Source organism: Periplaneta americana, chromosome 12 (genome assembly GCF_040183065.1).
Source record: "Periplaneta americana isolate PAMFEO1 chromosome 12, P.americana_PAMFEO1_priV1, whole genome shotgun sequence".
NCBI lineage: Eukaryota > Metazoa > Arthropoda > Insecta > Blattodea > Blattidae > Periplaneta > Periplaneta americana.
Window position 1 is genome coordinate 45,632,448 of NC_091128.1, and position 23,107 is coordinate 45,655,554.

Below are 23,107 nucleotides of genomic sequence, written 5' to 3' on the forward strand. Positions count from 1 at the left end.
TTGGAACTAACTTAATTTCTATACCAATTTTGTAGAAATTGATTCAGCCATTATCTCGTGAAAAGGTAACAAACATCCAGACAGACAGACAGACAGATAGACAGACAGACAGACAGACATACAAACAAAAATGTCAAAAATGCGATTTTTGGTCTCAGGAGATTAATTATACACGTTAACATCAATTATTTTTGAAAAAGTGAAAATTACCACAAAAATTTTGGTTACAGATTTATTATTAGTATAGATTACTATTAATGTTATTTTCATCATCACCGTCATCATCATCGTCATTATATGAAAACAATATTCAAGTGTGTGTTGCCTTCCACACAGAGATGTAACTCAAAAAGTCGATTTTAGAAATACATTCGTATTTTTTGAATATATTCGTATGTTGTTTACCTTGGTATGTAAACAACATAATATGGATGTATTCAAAACTGGCAGGTGCCAGGCTTAACATCCCCATCTGAGGGATGAATCACCATCAACAGTGAGATACGGTATGCCTTTTCTTCAATTGTGCTGCGGCGAGATTTGGGATTTAACCCAGGCATATTGGTGCACAATCTAGTGATTAGAAGTTGTGTACTGCCATTTCTCCTAGATCCAAGGTAGAAATTTTATACGAAAATCTCTGATCTCGCCGGGGATTGAACCCAGGCCAGCTAGTCAGGAGGCAGACATGCTACCACAGAGCTAAATTGGAGACTCCCTTCATATTTAGATTTTATAACTTTTCTAATAGTTTCAGTTCCCATATTAAATCATGGGCATTTTCGAAATCTACATACACTGCAAGTATGTAGTATTTCTCTTCTATCCAATGTATTCTTAATTTTTTGGTGAAGGCAACTTGTTGAATGATTTTCGAAAACCAGCTTGATGTTTTGAAAATAAATACTTAGTTTTAAGGTAGCAATTATTACCTCTATTACAAATCATTTTTTTCATTGTTTTAGTTAATATACTGGTCAGAGATAGGACGATAGCTATGCAGGTCTTCAAAAGTCTGTTCAAGTTTTCTTATTGGAATTAGGATTGTTTTCATCCACATTGCAGGTACTTCTGTTTGCCAATTATTTATGAACTTTGTTTTCCCTGTTTGAGTGTTAAATACTCTACTTTTATTGGAAACTGTACTAGCATTGATCTATTATTTTGTGCATGGGAATCTCTGCCAGAACTTATATATAAATCCTTAAAAACCTTGGGTTTAAATTTTGCAACTACCAATAAAATTATCACTGATATAGGATTCAGTTCAAATTCTCAATCACCAATTATCATATTTTAATTGTAATTAAAAACTGTTACTAATTCAATTATATATTCACTATATATAGAATGTAGGCTTTCTGAATATTTTGGTCACCTCTGGTAAAGGGCAGATAATTTATTTTCAATAAATCTTACTTCTGCGTTGAGACGTGATTTTAGAGCATTAGTTCCAAGATGTTATAAAAATTCTGCTACAAACAAATCAGCACCTGAACTCTTTTTATATTACAATGTAGATATGGCTTTGAGTTCTTCATGAATTAAATTTGAATTGAAAATATAATTTTTGCACGATCGTGTTTTTTGTTCTATTTATAACTATTGTAGTTAGGCCTTGAAAGTTAGAATTCCCACACAGAAACTTGTTGCTAGGGAAACCATTTCATCAGAGTCGGCCAGTTTTTCGGGGCCACCGGACCCATCCCCCTACCAATATTTCGTTTCCCAGAAATTTTCTTTTCTAATTTAAAATGCATAAATTTTTTTCAGGACAGTGTACTGGATTCATAATTGTTTCAGTAAATTTTGTCACATGACACGATGTGTGTCAGTAAAACGTCAAAGATTGTATGACACTAAATATTGTGAGCTTGGGCCCGTGTTAAAGGGCCCCACAACTTGAATCACTTTAGTGCTCAACTGCTATGGTACAAGGTATGCAATGTTCGCTACGATGGAGATTTACGCAGTGTTACGAAGTTACCATTACGAGTATAATGCTTTGCACTGGGACAGGACGAGTCTGGCCCGCCTGTCAGATGGAAGCGAAAGTAGCATTATTTGTTGTTTTTTGAGTTGCAGTGGGTTAATTCTAGAAGTGTCCATGTCAACTTTGAATAGTGCATGCGAGCGAAGTGTGTAAACATGAATAAAGTGTATTACCTATTAAAAAATCGTTTTCTTCATTAAAATTAGAAGATAAACTTGAATGAAATGACTAGGCACACATCAACCTAAAGATTTCAGTTTTACATAGGTGGATGGCATGAAACCATAAAACACAGACTACTAATTTTTGAAAGAGCAATACTAAGAAAAATTTTTGGTCCAACTAAAATGAATGATGGTACATGGAGAATTAAATACAACAGTGAACTGAATGAGTTGCTAAAGAATAGGAACATAATAAATCATATAAAATCGCTAAGATTAGGATGGTTTGGTCATATAAATAGAATGGAGAGTAATAGACTGGTCAAACAAATATACAAATGGAAACCAATAGTTAACAGAAAGCAGGGTAGACCAAAAAATAGATGGGAGGATGATGTCCTGAATGATTTGAAATTGTTGAAGGTGGAAAACTGGACAAAAATAGTTGGAAGTCGTAAGGAATGGAAGAAAGTTGTTGAGAAGGCCAAAACTTTCACCTGAGAGTTGTAGAGCCTGAAGAAGAAGAGAAGAAGGACGGCAAGAAAAGGAGAACGTTCTACAAATCGTGGTTTACAACGAAGTCCTGGCTAACTGTAAGTGACGAAAAACAAAGTTTATTTTGTTTCTATTGTCTATTGTTTGGTGGTGAGGGGCTGAAGAAACAACAGACATAACCTGCAAGAGCCAATTTGTTATTATTTTGAGATACATTAAAGGTTGTAATCTATGGAAAGGTTTCTTTCTTTCAAAGAAGTAAACAATTGCACAGCTAACGGTCTCAGCGAGGTACTAAAACAAAGTCTACAACCTTTCAATTTAGAAAATAAACTCATAGCTCAAGCGTGGTGCTGCAGTAATGAGTGGAAACCAGGCTGAGGTCCAGACTTTGATGCAGAAAACATTTCCTCATGCGAAATTTGTTTCCTGCTGCTTAATTTAGTTATAAAAAGTGCGTGTTCAAAACGCATTAAATCAGTGAAGTTGTTTTTTGCAAATATTACAGAGTTCACAACATTCTTCTCTACTTCACCTAACGCAGTGACCTACTGCGATCTGTGTGCAGTAAGTGCATACTAACCATTTCAGCAACATGGTGGAACTTTCAGTCCCGAGTTGTATCCTCCATTAAGGAAAATAAAGTGGAGCTATTGAAATGCTTCGAAAGGATTGAAGAGGGAGCTGACTCAAATGAATGGGAAGATATAATAGTGAGAGAAGCTTTTGGCCTAAAAAACTTGCTAAATAATAACGAATTTTTGTGTTTTATAAATTTCTTTTATGACTTGATGAAACATGTTGATATATCATACAATATAATACAGATGCAAACTGCAAATAGATTGAGCATATCTGACGCATTACAAAATTCTGAGTCAGCTGTAATGGAAATAAGAGAGAACACTAACAAATACGAAATAAATGTCGATGATGAAGACGAATGTTCGTTTCCTCCAAGAAAAAGGCTGAAACTCAGTAGGCAAGTAAACCTGTCAGCAGATGCCACAGAAGTATGAGATATTAATCAACCAATTCAATGGACGTTTCCTGCAGTCACATATATTTGGTAGCTTTAATATATTCGATCCAAAGAAATTTGCTTCATAAAGAGATAAGTTCCCCACTGACTGGGCTAATATTTTCGTAAAAAATTAGTCCTTTAATTTCGAAAGAAAAATTTATTAATGAACTATCAGTGAACTTTCAAAATGATACATTTAAAGGCATTTCCTATGTGTGTGATTTGTTCAGTTTTTTTTTATGGATTACTCCTTTGAAGATTCATTCTCTGAAGTGGGCAAAGTGCTTCGAATTGCACTAACAACATCTGTTTCAATACCCGAGTCAGAACGGAGTTTCAGAACATTAGACAGGATAAAAACATTTCTCAGAAACATCATGGGACAAGATAGGCTGAATTCTTTGACTTTCTGTTCTATTCATAGGGAGTATCTCCATCAAATTCCGAACTTCAAGAACAGAGTTATCGAAAAGTTTGCCAGTCTGCAAATTGGCGAGTTTAATGTTGAATTTGCATTATCATGTAGTTGGAATGAGACTGATTCTCTGGCCGTTTCCAATTCACTGTGTGCTAAAACAAAAAGATGCACTTGAAATTATTCAAATCTGCTTTACAGGGAGCTTTACCTGAAAGACTAGATTTGCATAATATATACATCACTGTGTATGTTAACAAAAAACCACAATTCCAAGTCACACAGAGTTTGTGTGCACTCGATGTGGGTCTCTGGCGTTTCGTCAGCCCACGTGAGTTGTGTGGGTATAAAGGGAAAAGTTGAGATGGTGTCGGGTGGAGTTCCCGGGTAGCTCAGTTGGTAGAGCGCTGGTACGTTCAACCAGAGGTCCCGGGATCGATACCCGGCCCCAGAACAATTTTTCCCTTGAAATTATTCAAATCTGCTTTACAGGGAGCTTCACCTGAAAGACTAGATTTGCATAATATATACGTCACTGTGTACGTTAACAAAAAACCACAATTCCAATTCACACAGAGTTTGTGTGCACTCGATGTGGGTCTCTGGCATTTTGTCAGCCCACGTGAGTTGTGTGGATATAAAGGGAAAAGTTGAGACGGTGTCGGGTGGAGTTCCCGGGTAGCTCAGTTGGTAGAGCACTGGTACGTTCAACCAGAGGTCCCGGGATTGATACCCGGCCCAGGAACAATTTTTCCCTTGAAATTATTCAAAATATATTGTATTTGCAATTTTAAAAATATGATCGTACAAAAAATGTTGTACAATACACGTTTGTGAAGTACATTACAAGATCTCGGAAATTGAAAAACTCGCTCGGCTCGTTTTTCAAACTTTTCCTCGATTTTGTGAAAAAGCATTTCACAACCTTGTATCGTAATATATTATTGCAGTGGATGATTAAAAACTGTTTTTAATTTCCTTCTCATATATTTCCCTTTTCGTTTTAAATGTTTTGGAAGGGGTTCTGCAGTGGTAAAATGTTCATCATTATATAACATTTTGATCTTGAATTTAATTGGTAATTCTTTAAATTTCTTGTTTTCCATATTTATTTTTGATAGGAATCGATATATTTTAGAACAGGGTTGCAAGGAGTAGTAAAGTACATTACAGTCATAATCTCTCCTATTCAAATCTCATTCTTATCTTCCCATGTTGCAACGTGTTTTTAACAAACTAGGTTCTGAGGACCAAGTCACAGAGGTATAACTGTTCCATAAAAAATGGAGGAAATGCCATTTCAGCATGCTGATCTGTAGGGACCGGATTTTTATGTAATATCATGGTGTGAAATATGTACATATTTATGTAAGAAAAATTAACTGAATATGTACCAAAATATGTAAAATCATGAAAATATTTAATATCAATATCTGGCAGGTATAAAATAGCTAAAACTGCGCATAAAGCAGCGGTAATCAATATGTAGGCCTAATTACATAATGCATTTTAGCTGCTCCCTGTAAGAAACAAAGTACCTACTAAAACCTCAAACTATAGGCATTTACAAACTGTTGTTTGAAAAGTGACATTCCTGTCTCATTCAGAGGGTAGGATTATTCCAACCGAGAACCATACTTTCTAATTGCTCGGAAAATCACATTTCCATATAGGTCTACTAAATTTAAAGTAAAGAGGTCAAGCAATAACCTGAAAAGCTATTTATTTCAATCTTTCAACATCTTTCCAGTTTGTTCCTTTACTCCAGATTCTTTCCAAAAGTTGGTTACTTTATTGCAGCTCATGTCAAACTTAACATGGATTTTCTCCAGAAGGATTAGGAAGAGGGTGGGTAAGGTTGCAATTGAATGGGAACGGCTTATTAAGACGTGTGCAGAACAATTATAGTTCGAGACAAATCATGTCATCCTCGTCCCACTCCACCGCATGAAGGCAATGCTGCTTTCTGAGTGATTTTTACAATACAAGGTAGTTGTATGAGAAAGTTTGCATTTTGTGTTCACTCATATTTACAGTGGACTGTATGGGGGGAGTGCCTCTATTACTTCCTGGAACTAAGGAAGTTATGTTTCGTCCCGAAATACATTCTTTCTTGGGTAGGTAAAAAAGCTTTTTAAATCTGTGTATTTCAAATTGTAAACTTCCCCAACAGAAGGTTTTTTTTTTCCTTTTAGAGAAGTAAAAATGAATAAAACTCCTAAATATGTAGATTTATGTAATACCAAGACATAATATGTAATGTGGGGTAAATATGTAAAAATATGTAGTATCAAATTTTAATATATTAATGGTAATTACAAGATTCGCAAAGATTTGTTATTTATATACGGTTAGGTTGAAAGGAATATAATATGTAATTACATAAAAATCCAGTCCCTACTGATCTGCCATGTTATGGATAAACATCCCCCAAGTGGTGAAGAAGGGATATGGTTGGTAGAGTTGTCTGAGAATCCTCCCGGCTAGATCTTATGGACCCACTAACCAATGACAGGTGTGGTCATTCAAACAGTTTGGGGGTTGTGTGTAAGAGATGTAGCTGCCATAACATAAAAATATGATGTCTATATTAATATAGTTCTATTTTTTGCTACATTCCTCTCCTATATTGGAGAGCAAAAGAGTTAATAGCTTTATTGCCAAGAACTCAGAATTATTATTTAACAACATATAGTTTAAAAGTATATTTTCTATATTCAAAGTAATCTAAAAATTTTTGGTACAATTCACTTCTTAACAAATTTATTTTTAAACTATCTTTTCTATATTCAAAGTAATCTAAAAATTTTTGGTACAATTGACTTCTTAACAAATTTATTTCTCTTAAAAATAGTAGGTTTTTCTCTCTGTTTTCTAATAAGTGTAGAATCTTTAATTTTTAAGCTTCTTTTTCTAGTGTCATCTCTGTCTTTTTTTAATTTAGTCTTCCTTCTTGACATATTTCCCAGTTTGTTTTCTAAAATTTCAAGAGCATTTCTGTTTGGTAGGCATACACAGTTCTGGTTTATTCTTAAGATTAATTTCATTACAGTAGAACCTCTATTATCCGTGGTAATGAAGGGGGTGGACTGAACGGTTAATCGAAAAGGTCGGATAATCCGTACCATAAAATATTTTCAAGAAAAAGAGCATAATAGTTTCGTAATTTGAAACTCCTACTGTACTGCAACCATCGGTGTCTTCATACTACACATTACAGTACTATAGGCTACTTTTTTTTTTTAAGATGGGACATGACGAGAGCGTTGTGATCGGAAAAACAATTGAATGTCACATAGCATGGTAGGCCTGTTGCTATGGTAACAACGGTTGAGTTGCCAAACTTACCATTCCCACATGGCGAGTGCTTAATAGTTCTCTTGGCGACATTTATTGTGCACACAACGTTAGCATTAGTACGTTTCGTATTTGATTCTCTGTCAATTTTTGTATTGTTTTCTTATCTTTGCGTCAATTGTCAATGAATGTTTTAACGTCAGCCATCTTAACATCAATTGCTAGCTTCCATATTGGCAACATATACTGTAGTTCCAGGCTCGGCCGCATAATTGTCATGTCCCATCTTTCAAAAAAACAAGTATACACTATACAATATGCTAGTTATAATAACTAATGAAAACATAAAAACAGTGAAATAAAGTAATACGTAGCACTTTATTCGTTTCATTTTACTACGTCGCGCACATTTCTACTGCTACTCTTGTATTGTTATGCGAGATGAGCCATGGTTTTCCCTTTCCCAAACCGCTAACATGTTTTCTTTTCACATTTTGTACATGATGATTAAGTTATGCAAGGGTTTTCAATTGTGTGGATGTTCTTGGACAAGAGGACTATAATATAATATATATAGTCCTCTTGTTCTTGGAGTCATTTCTTTGAAAGGAGGTAGTGACTACTTTACCAGTTGTGAAAAATATTCCCTCCCAAAAGTACTGCCAGTAAAGGTAGCATTCCTACTACATACTGTGTAGAGGTAAAGGCTGGTAATAATTATCTAGCAAAAATGTGTACTAACACAATATACTGTACTTCGTATATTTCTGCAGCAAAAGAAAAAAGAGACAGTCGGATAATACACCAATCAATCAGTTAATAGGGCGACAGATAATCGAGGTTCTACTGCAATAATGAAAATGATTCTATGGCCACTACCTGAATCATGAATAATTTTTCTTGTTACCTGTCCAGTGATTTTAAATGAAGACCTATTAATTTGTTACTAAATTATTATATTTCATGTACATCAATCCTGGAAGAATTGATGCACAAATACTGAATATAAACAAAATCCATTGAATAGTTTAGTAGAAACTGTTGTATACAGACAACATTATCAAAATCACTTTTTCGCTGAAATATATTAGCAAAAGGATAAGAGCAATTAGATAATTCCTAAGGCAGTCATATGGTTGCAACAGAGCATTAACAACACTGACAATGAAGTCATAGAAGTCAGTCTCACCGTGAAAACTCCAGGACTGTGCTCATCGTCCAGGCTTTTCCTCGACACAAGACTTGCCGAAGAGTTGTTCTGGTCACTGCTTGCAAGTATCACTTCCACAGCAAACCTCGAGCTTGTGAAATTAGAATCAGTTTTCAGCTTGTCAAGTATCAGGTCCACTTGTGTGCAGTTTGCCGAATGCAGAAGGTGTGGCAGCTCTCCTGAGTGATCGCGGAAACCAAATGCACTCAGCTGCAAGAGCAAAACATTAACAAATTAAATCACAATTATACCACATCAGAAGAAATTTATTTCCTGAAAACTGCAAGTATATGCTCTGAATTGCTGAAGATTAATACTGCACTGGTCAAAGTTAGGATTGTTATTTTATATTGTAATTTTGTATTATTTCCCTCTAATCTTATGATTGCAAAATATTTTATTCCAGACCTCTATGGCCAACTGCAAAGATGGTCTGTGTGTGTGTGTGTGTGTGTGTGTGTGTGTGTGTGTGTGTGTGTGTGTGTGTGTGTGTGTGTGTGTGTGTATATATATATATATATATATATATAGACACACACACACACAGAATTTTTCATAAGTAAGAAACAATCCAAATAAAATTAACTCATTTTTTAAAAATGCTCGGACACATAAAATGTAATATAAATGATTGATTAAATGGCAAACTTACTAATGTTAATTATATAACCACGTGTGGCTTACAGCTGTTTCGGTGTATACTGTACACCAACATCAGAGCCTGCTAGATCTCAGTGTCATCTCGACATCACTGCCTGTTGTAGGGGTGCGTTTGAGTGTTGAAAAGTGGAGTCAAACAGTGTGTGTGTTCTGAAATTGATCTGTATGTTGAGAATTTGATTGGGGTGTGTTTTAGTGTGTCTGTATATTTCATATTGTTCTAGTGTGTTGAGTTTTTGATTTTTGGGTTGTATGTGTAGGATTTCCAAGTCTGTATTTATGTTATTGTATGTATGGTTAGCATTAGTTATGTGTTCGGCATATGTAGATGTATTGTGTCATCTGGTTATTGCTTTAATGTGTTCTTTGTAGCATGTTTGGAATGATCTGCCTGTCTGTCCAATGTAGAACTTGTCGCAACTATTACATGTGAGTTTGTATAATCCTGTGTAGCTGTGAACACACACACACTATTTGACTCCACTTTTCAACATGCAAACGCACCCCCACAGCAGGCAGCAATGTCGAGATGATGCCGAGATCTAGTAGGCTCTGATGATGGTGTACAGTATACACCGAAACAGGTGTAAGCCACACATGCTTACCCTAATTAACACTAGTAAGTTTGTCATTTAATCAATCATTTATATTTAAGTGTTAAAAGTAGTGTATGCAAGATTCAAGATGGAAATGTAATATTTTGAAAGGAGAATTTTACAAAAACGAAACAAAATTTTCAGCCATTACTGTACAGGATGTGATACCATCGCAACATTTTTAAATGGCAACATATTATTTTTTCATTTTTTCTGAAAGGTTGCTAGGCTATCTTATTTAGTTATTTATTTAGTTTCATAAAAAACGTTTGGTTGCTATGGGAATAGTTTCATTGTTGACTTGTTTAATGTATTTTCGCCACAACTTGCACAACTACTGCAACAAATGAAATTCTAATTTAATAAGGTGTTCAAAATGCTCCCCATTTACAATTGGCAGCGGCTAAGCCAAAGCTTGAATTCTTGTTGAACATTTTCAATTACTGCTGGTGATCTCTCTCTGCATTCTTTCTTGATCCTCATTTTTAACTCTTCCATATTAACAGGCCTCGTAACAAAGACTCTACATTTCAAAAATCCCATAAAAAGTAATCAAGTGAAGAGAGATCTGGTGATCTTGCATGACACATTATAAATCCTCTTCTTCCAATCCATCTATTTGGAAAAACATATTCCAGATATTCTCGAACATGGACAGCATAATGAGGGGAAGCACCATCTTGTTGATATCAGATTTAATCATTAGGAATGTCTGGATCTTCATGATTTGGATACAAAACAGCAAGGAATGGTATTACAACTTAACGCAAGAATTCCAAATAGTCACCTACAAGTGTCTCGTCAAAGAAATAAGGACCTAAAATTCTTGTTCCCACAATTCCTGCACACACATTTACTTTTTAAGGATGCTGTGTGTATGTTTCTACCATCTCCGTTGAGAAAGAATGAAGCTTCATCAGAAAATAACACATTTGACACCGGTACAAAGTTCGGATTTCTATCGCAGAGATCAGCCATTGTCTCACAGAACTGTAACCTTCTATCAAAGTCATCTTCCCTCAACTCCTACATTGAATGGACTTTATAAGGGTGGTATTTATGTCGATGCAATATTCTCCAGGCAGTTTGCTTTGATATATCAAATGCAGTTTATAATTCTTTGAGAGAAGCATGTGGTTTCTCTTATGTACTTTATTCTTCTCCCTCCTACTATCACCCCTACCATGTTCTTTACTGAATTCTACAAGTAGATGTTGAACAGGGTAGTTGATAAAGAACATCCTTGATGTACTCCTCTCCCAATTTCACTTCCTTTTGACATTTCTTCTCCTATCCTGACTTTCACTCATTGTTTCATATAAAGATTACTGAATAGTCTTCTCTTTTTCCAATCCATGCCAATTTTCTTTAGGATCCCCATCAGTTAATTCCAATCCACTCTGTCAAACGCCTTTTCTAAGTCCACAAATACTATATACACTTCTTTATTCTTCTCTAGGTATCTTTCGGGATTGTCTGTAGCAGTCGAATTGCATCTCTCTTACTTTTTCCCTTCCTGAAGCCAAACTGCTCTTCTTCCAACTGTCCTTCCATCTTAGAATATAAACTTCGGTTTAGTATTCACAGGAGAATATTCACTGAGCACAATATAAAGTTGATATAGTCCTGAATTCGTTACATTTCTTGGAATTATTTTTGTTCGGTATTGGCAGCAACACTGTCTCTGTAAAATCTTCAAATTATTCACCTTTGTCATATATTTAGTTGCATAATTTATTTATTTATTTAAATCCACTACCAACAGAAGCAGGCTTCCAATTACAGGTGGCTTACACAGATACATACACAAAATACATAATAAGAAAAAAAAACAAAACACAAACGAAAGAAAGAAAATACATAACGGTAATAGATGCTAGAATATAATATTGCAGTTGATATAGTGCCAAATGTCAATATAATGATGCAAAATTATTTAAAAATTAGAGTAAAAACATTATAATACACTTCTTCATACTTTAAATATTTAAGGAAATACAATTCTTTTTAATATTGTATGAAATTTTTCAACTGTTAAACTGAAATCTAGTTGAGAATCACAGTTTAAAGACAGAGAGTTGTAAGTATTACACATAACAAACAATGGAGAGTTCTTGAAGAAAACAGTTCTAGGAATGGGAATAACAAAAGGTTGCCTATGACGTAATTCTGTTTTTTTTTACGTTGAACTGAAGGAATTTAAGAAAATCACAGTTATTCAATATACCATTAACAGTCTTATAGAGTAAAATTTGACTATTTATTAATCTTCGAGATTTTACAGATGATAGAATTTCCTTCTTTTCTTCATTCAAGCATTTTACTAACTCAATTGGGATTCCATCAATCCTTGCTTTCCCATTCTTCATTTCCCTTAATGCTTATTCAACTTCTTCTCCTCAAATATTGAAAAGAAAATACTACTTTTTAATAGTGATGGCAACTGAAATGTTTGAATGGAGAACTGTTGCTGATCCAAATAGAAAAGAGCAAATAAATTAATGATTATGAAATCAAATCAAATCAAATGACAGGAAAAACTAGAGTACTTACAGCAAATATGCCTTAGTTGATTCTTTGAAGAGCTGCTTTAGAAGAAGCTAACTGCTGATACCATGAGGCATTTTTACCAACACAAGAAACAGAACTTCGTTCTTTAATAACATGCAACAAGTTCAATTTCTATACTTAAAGAATAAGACTGATATGGTGTTCTTTACTGCTACTGTATGCATTTTAATGAGAACTTACCATTATTCTGATGCTGCCATTGACAACTGCAGTCAAATTTGACGGGGCAGAATACGACGAGGCCTCGACCACAAATTCAACATTGTCAGTGTTGTTAACTGTAAAGTTCGATGGTATTTTCCAGTTAAAGTATTGCATGCCAAATTCCCTTCTATAGTTACTGCTCGTATTCTTCAGGTCCAGGAAGCCAGTATCATCCACGTCATTATACTCCCACAACTGCAAAGAACAGCATCAACTAACAATACAGACAATGAATGATATTTATACACATGGAAAAACTCTGTTCCTAACTGAGAGGACCCCAGCTAAAACTTCCTGACCAGCTGTTTCTCAACATACCTAGTTTTCTACTTTATAGAGAATATCTGTACAGATCAATGTCACCATTGAAACTACAGATGTCTCTGCAGGTCAATATCTCGTGAGATTGCAGAGGCTTCTGATGAACAAAGCAGAAAAGAAAGTTTAAAATGAAAGCAGACACAAACAATTTAAAGAGTCCACTGCAAGAATGATGGATGTCACTTTCTTGTCGAAAATGAACCAAGACTGTCAATGCATAGCCTAAGACATATAGAATGTACATACAGAGTTATATGGCATTAACACTGATAGTCATTGTCCAGTAATGATCGGAAAATCACAGTTAAGCTTTGAGCGCTAAGCATTTCAAACTTTCAATTGCTTCTTCTGAAAAATGTATTCCAAATGACATCCATTATTCTTGCAGTGGACTCTTCAATTAGTCTACAGTGTCATTCATTTCAAACTCTATGTTCGGTTCAAGTTTGTCGAGCATAACAAGAACTGAAGTGAAGAAGCGGATCTCTCATAGCGCCCGAACTTGTGCCCTTGAAGATTGCTGGCCTCTCCTACCCTACCCTCCCCCCCTACCCTTCCATATCTTCACGCTTTTAGCTGCATAAGGTTTTTAGAACAAATCTTGTGAAGTTTTATTTAAAAAGGTATGATTAAACATTGACAAAAATATATGTAAATATAGGTACATAACATTATATTTTAAAAATACATGACAGTTGTTACTACAACAATTATCAACAGAAAGTAGCACATGACATCTGTAATGAAGAGAACTCAAGTCATGAGTAAGGAATATAAATGATATTGAATATAACAATTTGTCTACTGCTGTAACAGCATGTCTCACCACGAAACAAGCAGGCCCAGGTTCAAATCCTGGCTGAGACAATCTACCAGGTTGAGGTTTTTTCCAGGGTTTTCCCTCAATCCCTCATCAACATGGGGAACTATTAATAATGGAATTCCTCAAGGATCAACATTAGGTCCCCTACTTTTTCTAGTCTTTATAAATGATCTTGCTCCCCTTATAAAAGATGTAGGTCATCCCATATTATTTGCAGATGACACAAGTATAGTAATTACAGCCAATAACTCCAATACATTCCAATCTTCAACAGAGGAAATTCTCTTTAAAATATGTGACTGGTTCTCAGTCAATAAATTAGTATTAAATTGTAACAAAACTAACATAATTCAATTTAAATCCTGTCCAAATTCAACCTCGCAAATTTCTAGCGCAATAATTAACAATAGATCCCTATTAGAAACAACAACAACCAAATTTCTTGGCTTAAAAATCGATAATGTGTTAAATTGGAAAAATCATATTAAAGAAATTACCCCCAAACTAAATTCAGCTTGTTTTGCTATTAGATCTATGCAAAAGATAGTAAATATCAATACCTTAAAAACAATATACTTTGCATACTTCCACTCGGTAAGTTAATGAGTTTTGGAATAATATTCTGGGGAAATTCCACAGATAGTAACAATATATTTCTATTACAAAAAAAGAGTAATTAGAATAATAGTAGGTGCCAAATCTAGGGAATCGTGTAGGACTATTTTCAAAAAACTACAAATAATGCCCATGGCTTGTCAGTATATATTTTCATTAATAGTCTTCCTCGTATGTAATCATGAAAACTTTGTAACTAATTCAACAGTTCATAGCATAAATACACGTCAAAAAATTACTTTCATACTCCATCGGCAAGTCTATCGTGCTATCAAAAAGGAGTGTGTTATATGGCAGTAAAAATTTTTAATAGCCTCCCTATTGATATAAAAAATGAAACTCAAAACATAAAATTATTTAGGGCCAAATTAAAGAAGTACCTAATTTCTCACGCCTTCTATTCTGTAGGTGAATTCATGACATTCAATAACACTTCATGAAATTGATACTAAAACTATGTGTTGTACTAGTAGACTATATTGTAAATCTCGTCTGTATATATTTCATCTAGACTGTGACTATAAATTAAGATTTTATAATAGTATTAAGTTTTTTGACTTGCTCCATATTCTAGCTGTAAGCATGTATGAATACCATGGAATGTTAATAAATACAATACAATACAACAGCAAATGCTGGGTAACTTTCGGTGCTGCAGCGCACAGCTGTTAGGCTACCCCATCATTCACAGAATAGGAATGGTAAGCACAATAAGCCTCAGACTGCAGTGCAAGCCTTCGGGTCCCTCCTCCATACAAGAGGGGAAAAAAAAAACTTTCGGTGCTGGATCCTAGGCTCATTTCACTGGCATTACCACCTTCATTTCACTCAAATGCTAGATAACCATAGCAGTTGATGAAGTGTCATAAAATAAATAAATTTAAAAATGTACTAAATTACGTTTACTTTGTCAGCTTATTCTGTAAGATACAAAAAAAATCACGAAATATTATTACATTCTTGAAATGAAGCACCACTGTGTACTTCTGATGTAAACTACGTTAGAATTTAACACAAGAAAGTCTTATCATACATATTGCGAAAATTATATTATTTTCCACTGCTATCGAACGCAGATTTAAAAACGGTCCCAATGGTACTTTTTAAATTTCCTTTCTGCTCTGTTGTTTTAAACTTTCTCCTTCACTACTTTTTTCTCTAGAGTGACTGTACTTTAGAATGGAGGCTTTAACGGCCAGTGTCTGTGATGAAGGTTTTCTGGGCTGAGATGCCTGGTAAACCAGATTGTTGATCAAACCGCACACGCAAGCACAAGCTCGCTTAATAAGTGATAAAAGAGGAGACTTGGGCTTGGTGCCTTGATACTAGCCCACAGCACCAGAGGTCTGCAGCGGACGTTTTCGTTCGAGCGCCAAGTAGTTCATAGCATAATCCAATAGGCAGCACACATGCATGACAGGTAAAATTGTCGCGAGCGATAAATCCTCGAATGGTATAAGCCGAGCGTTAGACATTCGTTCTTGTTACAGTGATGAACTGTGTAGTAACATCATAGATGTTTATCATTTCAAAACTTTGCAGTGTTTAACTAACCTCTCCATTGTACAACTACTACAAAACTTCCTTTGTTGTAGGTAAATGTTTTTTTTTTCCAACAGAAGTGATTTTGTTTTTGCCACATCTGATAAATGTTATTGGATGTAAATGTAATTATTATAAACGGAGAACACAATCACGATAATGCAAGAACCGTATCAAGTTTTCTAGTAATAATAATAATCTCTAATAACACTGAATAACAAAAAAAAACACTTTCGGTGGATATCTTGATATCCAACAAGCATTCTAAGACAACTGGGACATGCTGATTCCGAATATGCAAACCATTTGTCTCTATTACCCACCGTTCTTGAGATATACGACATCAACCATTATGTTTAACAACTCACAGACAGGAATTTCAGTAGAGCATTTATTGCTACATGGAGTAATAATGAACATGGCTTTAGCTAAGAAAATGGTGCAAATGTGCCACATAATTATAATAGTAACATAGTTTAAGGTATAATACACATGTAAAATACATATGTACATATATTATAATATACTTCCTTAATTTAAGGTGTGTTTTTTGTTTGAATTCCTTGGCTGTAGAATTTCATTTGTGCTCAGCATTTGTCATGTTGCGCTCAAGCGTCCAGCAGTAGTCAGCCAACATCGCTGCACTCCCATCGATGCTGATAGAGTGACTCCATCACCGAGATGTCTTAATGAAAATGTTCATCATGTTCATCGCTGACTGAACCTATGTTCTCGGGGAAGAAATCAAGATGTGAGTCGAGGAGATGCATTTTGAGCGACGTGTTGCAACCTAGCTGTCTGTATGCACTGATACACTTCTACACAACATTCACATAGTCAGTCGATTTATTATTTGCAAGGAAATTGACTACAATTGACTTCAATGCCACCTGTGCATCTCTTTGAGTATCACCCAGTAAGTCTTGGAAGTGGCTGTCACAATGATCTTCCTCATTTGTGGACCTATGCACTCACCTTCTTTCACTTTCTCGTAACTCAACTTCGGAAACTTGTTACAGAGGTACCCAAAAGCATCTGAGTCATTGTCTAGTCCTTCATGAAAGTCTTCATGAGCTCCAGCTTTATATGAAGCCTTGGCATAATAACTTTGCCATGCTCAATCCATGGCACACGAAGGACATTTTTACTTCCTGTCTGCATTCTATCTCTGACTGGCCAGTTTCTTTATATAGTGATTCTTTCTATCTCTGCTGTCCCACTCGCAGATGAAGTAGCAGTACTTAGTGTACCCTGTCTGCATTCCCATGAGAATTGTGATAACTTTTAAACCACCACAGATACGCCAATTGCACTCGCGAAAGCGTTTTTTTTAAGAAGTAGAGACATGGTTTCGTACGTCCCTCTCAGGTGCGCAGAATATGCAACCGGTACCGAAGCATTTCTGTTTCTGTTGTGTAATAATATTGCCTTCAAACTTGTTTTATATGAATCTTTGAATAGTCGCCATGCTTCAATGCTGTGTTCCATCCCAAGACTTGACATAAGACCTTGAACATCCGTGGAATAGCAAATAGTGTCACTCATTGCAAAGAACTTCACAAGTTCTTTGTGTCTGTGCCGAAACTGTGAATTCGTTGTGCAAGGAAATTAAATTCTTTAAGACGTACCGAACAGTTCAACGTGACCTTTCGTTAGTGCCAGGTTCCGTATGAGATCGCATGAGTTTAACATTATTCATCAAATGAATATCTTCTCCAGGTTGGTAATAATCAGAGTCTGAGTCATTGGCAGGAGATGAAAGAGGACATTCTTCTTGCGTTTCTACAGTAGCTGTGTATTCTGCAGGTGCTGTTGGTATTGGACAAGTGACGGGATCATATGGAATTGGTTTAGAAACTGAAGAAACATCAGGTTACTTTACAGATGCACGAGTTTTGGAGGAGAAGTGACGTTTGCCAAACAGAAATAACAGTCTGTGATGTGGTTGCTTCATTCACGCCATATCATAGGAACTCCAAATACCAGATGGTTGATCTTCTTTTCCTTACTTAACCAACCGCGCACGTTGCATGCATAGGTCGAATAGATGAACTGTGGTGCCTACGACTTACTACTATCTACCTTCGAATCAAAGTATAGTTCATATGCTTTCTTCGCAAATGGCGTAAAAGTCTTCCGATGGGATTGTCTATTACATAGCCGCACACGTAGCAAAACAGTTCTGGTGAATTTCTACAACCTCTGGATGCCGTAATATCCACCGTCCACTGTCATTGTCAATGAAAATAAGTAAAAAAGAAACAAATGAAAGTATATTAATGCAACAGAACACAAACGACGAAATTTTTCAGCATTACATTAAAAATAACGAAAAATGACAAAAAAAATTCGACAGTGTTCCATGTAAAAATACATTTTCGTCGATGATAGAGCAAAACGGTTTTCAGATTTGAAATCAGCATGAAAAACTATATTACAAACAGTAAACATCACGTCAGATATCTACTACTTGTTTATCAGTATAATTGGTGTATCAATCTTTGCGTCTGTAACAGTTGTGCAGCATGATTATTCGTTTTATTATATTTTCTGTGATGTTATCTCTGTACTAATATTGTTATTAATCTACTGCTATATCAATAATATTTTGTAAAACATTTCTACATTGTCGCAGTATATAGGCGGAACACTATGTTTGGACCCCTCATATTATATATGTGGTAAATCAAATATTGAATAATTATTAATTAGCAATAATAACTGTATATCGAAGTTTTTCATTCTATTTTATTTATAACTTCATCTTCCTGTTTTGGTACGTTCCATTAAATGTTTGCCATAAATGCAGAAAATAAAGCCTTATTTTTACCGTGTGAGCAAAACATATATGTATCTTATCTGTCGCCTTCCATACAAGATAATACATGTCGGTGAGATGACCTTGTACTGTGCTTCTATTTATTACGAGCGTATCACGACCGATCTTATCTCACTCAAGGGTGCGACATTCGACCGAGTTCAAGCGAGCGATTTAACTCCAATGCAAAACTCTACACAGCACAAAACTGCTTCACAAGCAGCCTGCCTCGAGCAGTGACATCATGGGCTGTGAAGCCCAGTGTGGTCCAGCACAGAAGCAGTCTCTGGTGCTTAGTCTAATTTCCTCACCTTATCCAGGACAATACCGAAGCTATACAAAGATTTTTCACTGAAACTAATTTTCTTTGCACTTTCATCCTTGAAGTTAATCCAATCTATGAGCAGATGCGAAGAGGCTGGAGTCAGAGCCACCAGGATGGACGGCTTGTGTGTGAAGTCCCACAGATAGTGCAGTGTATCATTTGGACCTTCTGCTGAGACATGCAAGACTTTCACAGAATCGCAAAACTCTGGTGCACAGCCCGGATTGTGACTAGCAGTCAACTGCAAACAAAACACACAATAAATTTCAACAATATTTAAAATTCAAAATGCATTCAGATTTGCTAGCAGCTTTCATTTAGCATAGCACATCTTGAATCTTTCTTCCATGGAACAATTTTCCTCATTTCATTTATTGCATTCCATAGATCTTACATCAGCATTGAATATTTAAGATGTGGAACAAGTCAAGAGTTATACAATTTTTTTGATGAGATGAGGCATTATATGTCATCTGCAGAATAAAGTGGCATGCATGTGTTGTTAGTTCGTGAGAGAAAGAAATGGTATATAGGTATGACTGACACATAAAAGCTAAGGTAAGATTGTTTTTATGCTTCATTAGGACAGAAAAACTATGAAAAAAAATTAATAACATACATAATGTGAAAAGTGAATCCATTTTCAATTGGCCCTAGAAATAAAACAATTTCAATAACTGAAAATTCACAATTCATGATCAAGAAAGTTTCGGGAAAATGAGGAAACAAATGTTGATAATTTCCAAAAATTCGTCACTAGGGTAACAAGTTGTCCTTGAGAAAAGATCTAGGATCCATACCATCGCTCTCTAAAAATCAACATTCAGCATCACTTTGATTTCTAACCATACAGAGTCAATAACCTTTGATACAGTCGACAAACAGCAGACAGTTAACGAATTACAAATGACTCCAATTCCAAATAGAGAAATATTTTTCTTCACTTATGTCACAGAAACTGAAGTAAGAATGGCAATAAAACGTATTATGTCTAAAGCTGAAGGTGTGGATAATATTAGTATAATATTATTGAAGAAAATATTGGACATAATACTGCCGACATTAACATATATATTCAACGCCTCATTCATAACTTCTACCTACCCGAACCTCTGGAAGAAAGCCTTTATCCGTCCGATCCCCAAAATTAAAACCCTATTATGTGCAAATGATTTCCGTCCACTTAACATCCTACCTGCTCTATCAAAAGCTCTGGAACGTATTGTTCACAAACAATTAATGAACTATCTAACCGAACATGCCTTACTGGACGAATACCAATCCGGGTTCAGAAATGGACATAGTACGACTACAGCACTACTAAAAGTGAATGAGGATATACGTGAAGCCACGGATGAACGTAAATTAACATTACTGACATTACTTGACTTCAGTAAGGCATTTGATACAGTTGACACGGACCTTTTATTATGTAAATTAAGACTTCTGAATCTTTCTAAAAGTTCTGTTACTTGGTTTGAATCCTACCTTCGCGAACGTCAATAATGTATCATTGCATGCGATTATTCTTCAAAATGGTGTGTCGTGAAATCTGGAATTCAACAACGATCAGTTCTCGGACCTTTACTCTTCATGATCTATATTAATGGCGTGACTAATATGATAAAACACTGCAGATACCATAATGTACGCCGACGACTTGCAAATTTATTTGCATTTCCACCCTGACGAGACTAGTGACGCAGTAAATAAAATAAACGAAGACCTGAATTCGATTTCACTGTGGGCACACAAATTTGGATTAAGGTTAAATCCAGAGAAATCGCATGCAATCGTAATGGGACATAATCGTCTACGAAGCACTCTTGACAGTAGTACTATACCACATAATATTGAATGGGATTATTGTTAAATACAGTGAAACAGTTAAAAATCTTGGCATTTTTATGGATAGCGATCTAAATTGGAACACTCAAGTAACACACATTTGCAAAAAATTATTTTCTCAACTTCACTCCTTGTTCCAGATGAAAGAATTGAGAATTTCTACCGCTTAGTCTAAAGAAGAATCTTATTCAGACGCTTGTAATGCCCCATTTTGATTATTGCTATTCCTTGCTAACTAATGTAAGTTCACTCTTAGCTGAGAGACTACAACGTGTTCATAATGTGTGCATACGATTCATCTGCAATACTCATAAATTTGACCATGCAACACCTTCCCTCCAGTTACTTTCCTGGGTGCGTCTGAAGGAACGAAGAACAATACATTCACTGTCTCTTCTCTTTAGAATCATGCATACTTCTACTCCGAATTATCTGTTATCGCGCTTTCAATTTCTTACAACTCTTCGAAATCGACATCAAGCACTTCTTTCTGTCCCTCATCATAGAACGTCTATATACTCATCTTCCTATACTGTATACATACCTCGCCTCTGGAATTCGTTACCTAATGACGTCAGGGACTGCCGGACAATTCAAAATTAAATTGGAAAATTTTGTCTTAGTTAATGTTTTTAAGTATTGCTAGAAGTATTGCTTTATGTTTTTTTTTTCTTTTTTAATCTATATTAAAATTGCAAGTTTCTTGTTTATGTTAGTTAATTAGTTAGGATACAATTAACTATGATACTTAATCACTCATTTAAAGTTAGTATGACTGCAACCTGTGTATATTTTTGTGTGGCTTTACTTTGTTTATAGTGTTTTTTTTCTCTCTCTCTTTACTTCTTGTGTAGCTTTACTTTGTAGATAGTGTATTTTTTTCTGTTCATTTCTATTATTGTATTTGTATTCCTGGTGTTGTGGAAGAGAAGGCCTGATGGCCTTAACCACACCAGAATAAACAAATAAATAAATACCTAATCTAACCTAACCTGTCACATTCCTAAAGTTTAGTATCATTTCGTTTGCAAATGTTGCCCACCTTAGTGTACGTGTCGAGAATCGTCTAGTGGAAGAAGTGGTACGTGATGGCGAACGTCTTTGTCTCCATTCTTCATAATGATAAAAGTGTGCAATATTCGTTCAATGGCCGGTGGATACTCTACTTTGACGCCTAAAACTAACCAAGCCTAACCTCGTGCAGATTCGTACAATATATGCAAAGTGTATAAGCGGAGAACGAAAGGAACTACCTCAATGCGGCAATGGTAAACTTTAATAAACATGCATGCGTCCTATTCGTAATATTTTCTAGCCCCTAATTTTCTAGAAATAAAAGCAAACCATGTCTCGCTTCGTACTCATTAACCTAGATAGACTAAAAAGCTTAAAAATTTCCAAGACTTTTATTTTATGATAATCGTCTGCAAAACACACAAATAGTACGTCATTCCAAACTTTTTAAACGTACCTTTCTAGTAAGCCCATTTGCATCTGTCACAATCCAGCAAGATAATAATGTAAAATATATAACGGATAAACTAAAAACAAAACTCTTAACCAAAATCATTATGGACTTCGGATCTTCCAACACTACACACCACTCACATCAGCCCGCAACGATAGTCACAAAACTACCGAACTGATTTATCTTCTCAAAACATGTGATTCATACTCAGAATTACATCAAAACGACACACACCATCACACAAACATAGTATTTCTAGGCTCACATCCACATAAAATAATCCACAAGATTCCCGAAGTACTTCTCTCAGTGTGATCTTTGAAAAATACTCTAGCTTATAGTAGTGTACACAAAATGACGTTAGATGGCTGCAACTTCACGAGCTAATAGCAGTCACGAAGCTCAATACGTAGTAAATATGCATCCATAGATAGTTGCTAACCACTAGGGTCGCCTCATTACAGATAATGCGAAATAGTACCTGCTCAGTCTATTGTTCCTCATAAACTCAAGCTTCGTGACTGTATATACTATACTGTGCTTACCAACGAGTTAGAAAGAGAAAGCTATAGAGTGGTCACTGCGCCGCCATGTTTGAAGAAAATTGAACGACCGTCGGTAATGAACTTATGCGCCCAAAACAAAGTGGCCGTGGTGATAACTGACATTAGAATCGTCAGCTGTCTTAATTTCGTTTGCATAAATCAGTTAAACTGAA

At 35.4% G+C, this 23,107-nt stretch overlaps 1 protein-coding gene across 1 annotated transcript in view; it reads right to left on the bottom strand.

Annotated features, from left to right (window-relative positions):
• Positions 1-22,650, bottom strand: part of LOC138710363 (glycosylated lysosomal membrane protein B-like) — a 34,147-nt gene extending 11,497 nt beyond the window's left edge. The window contains exons 1-4 of the mRNA XM_069841201.1: positions 22,393-22,650; positions 19,060-19,314; positions 12,606-12,824; positions 8,578-8,808 (exon numbers count right to left, since the gene is read on the bottom strand). Of these exons, the coding sequence (XP_069697302.1) occupies positions 8,578-8,808; positions 12,606-12,824; positions 19,060-19,314; positions 22,393-22,491 (804 nt within the window). The 5' untranslated portion in view covers positions 22,492-22,650. The remainder of the gene's footprint in view (positions 1-8,577; positions 8,809-12,605; positions 12,825-19,059; positions 19,315-22,392) is intronic.
• Positions 22,651-23,107: the final 457 nt, after the last annotated feature.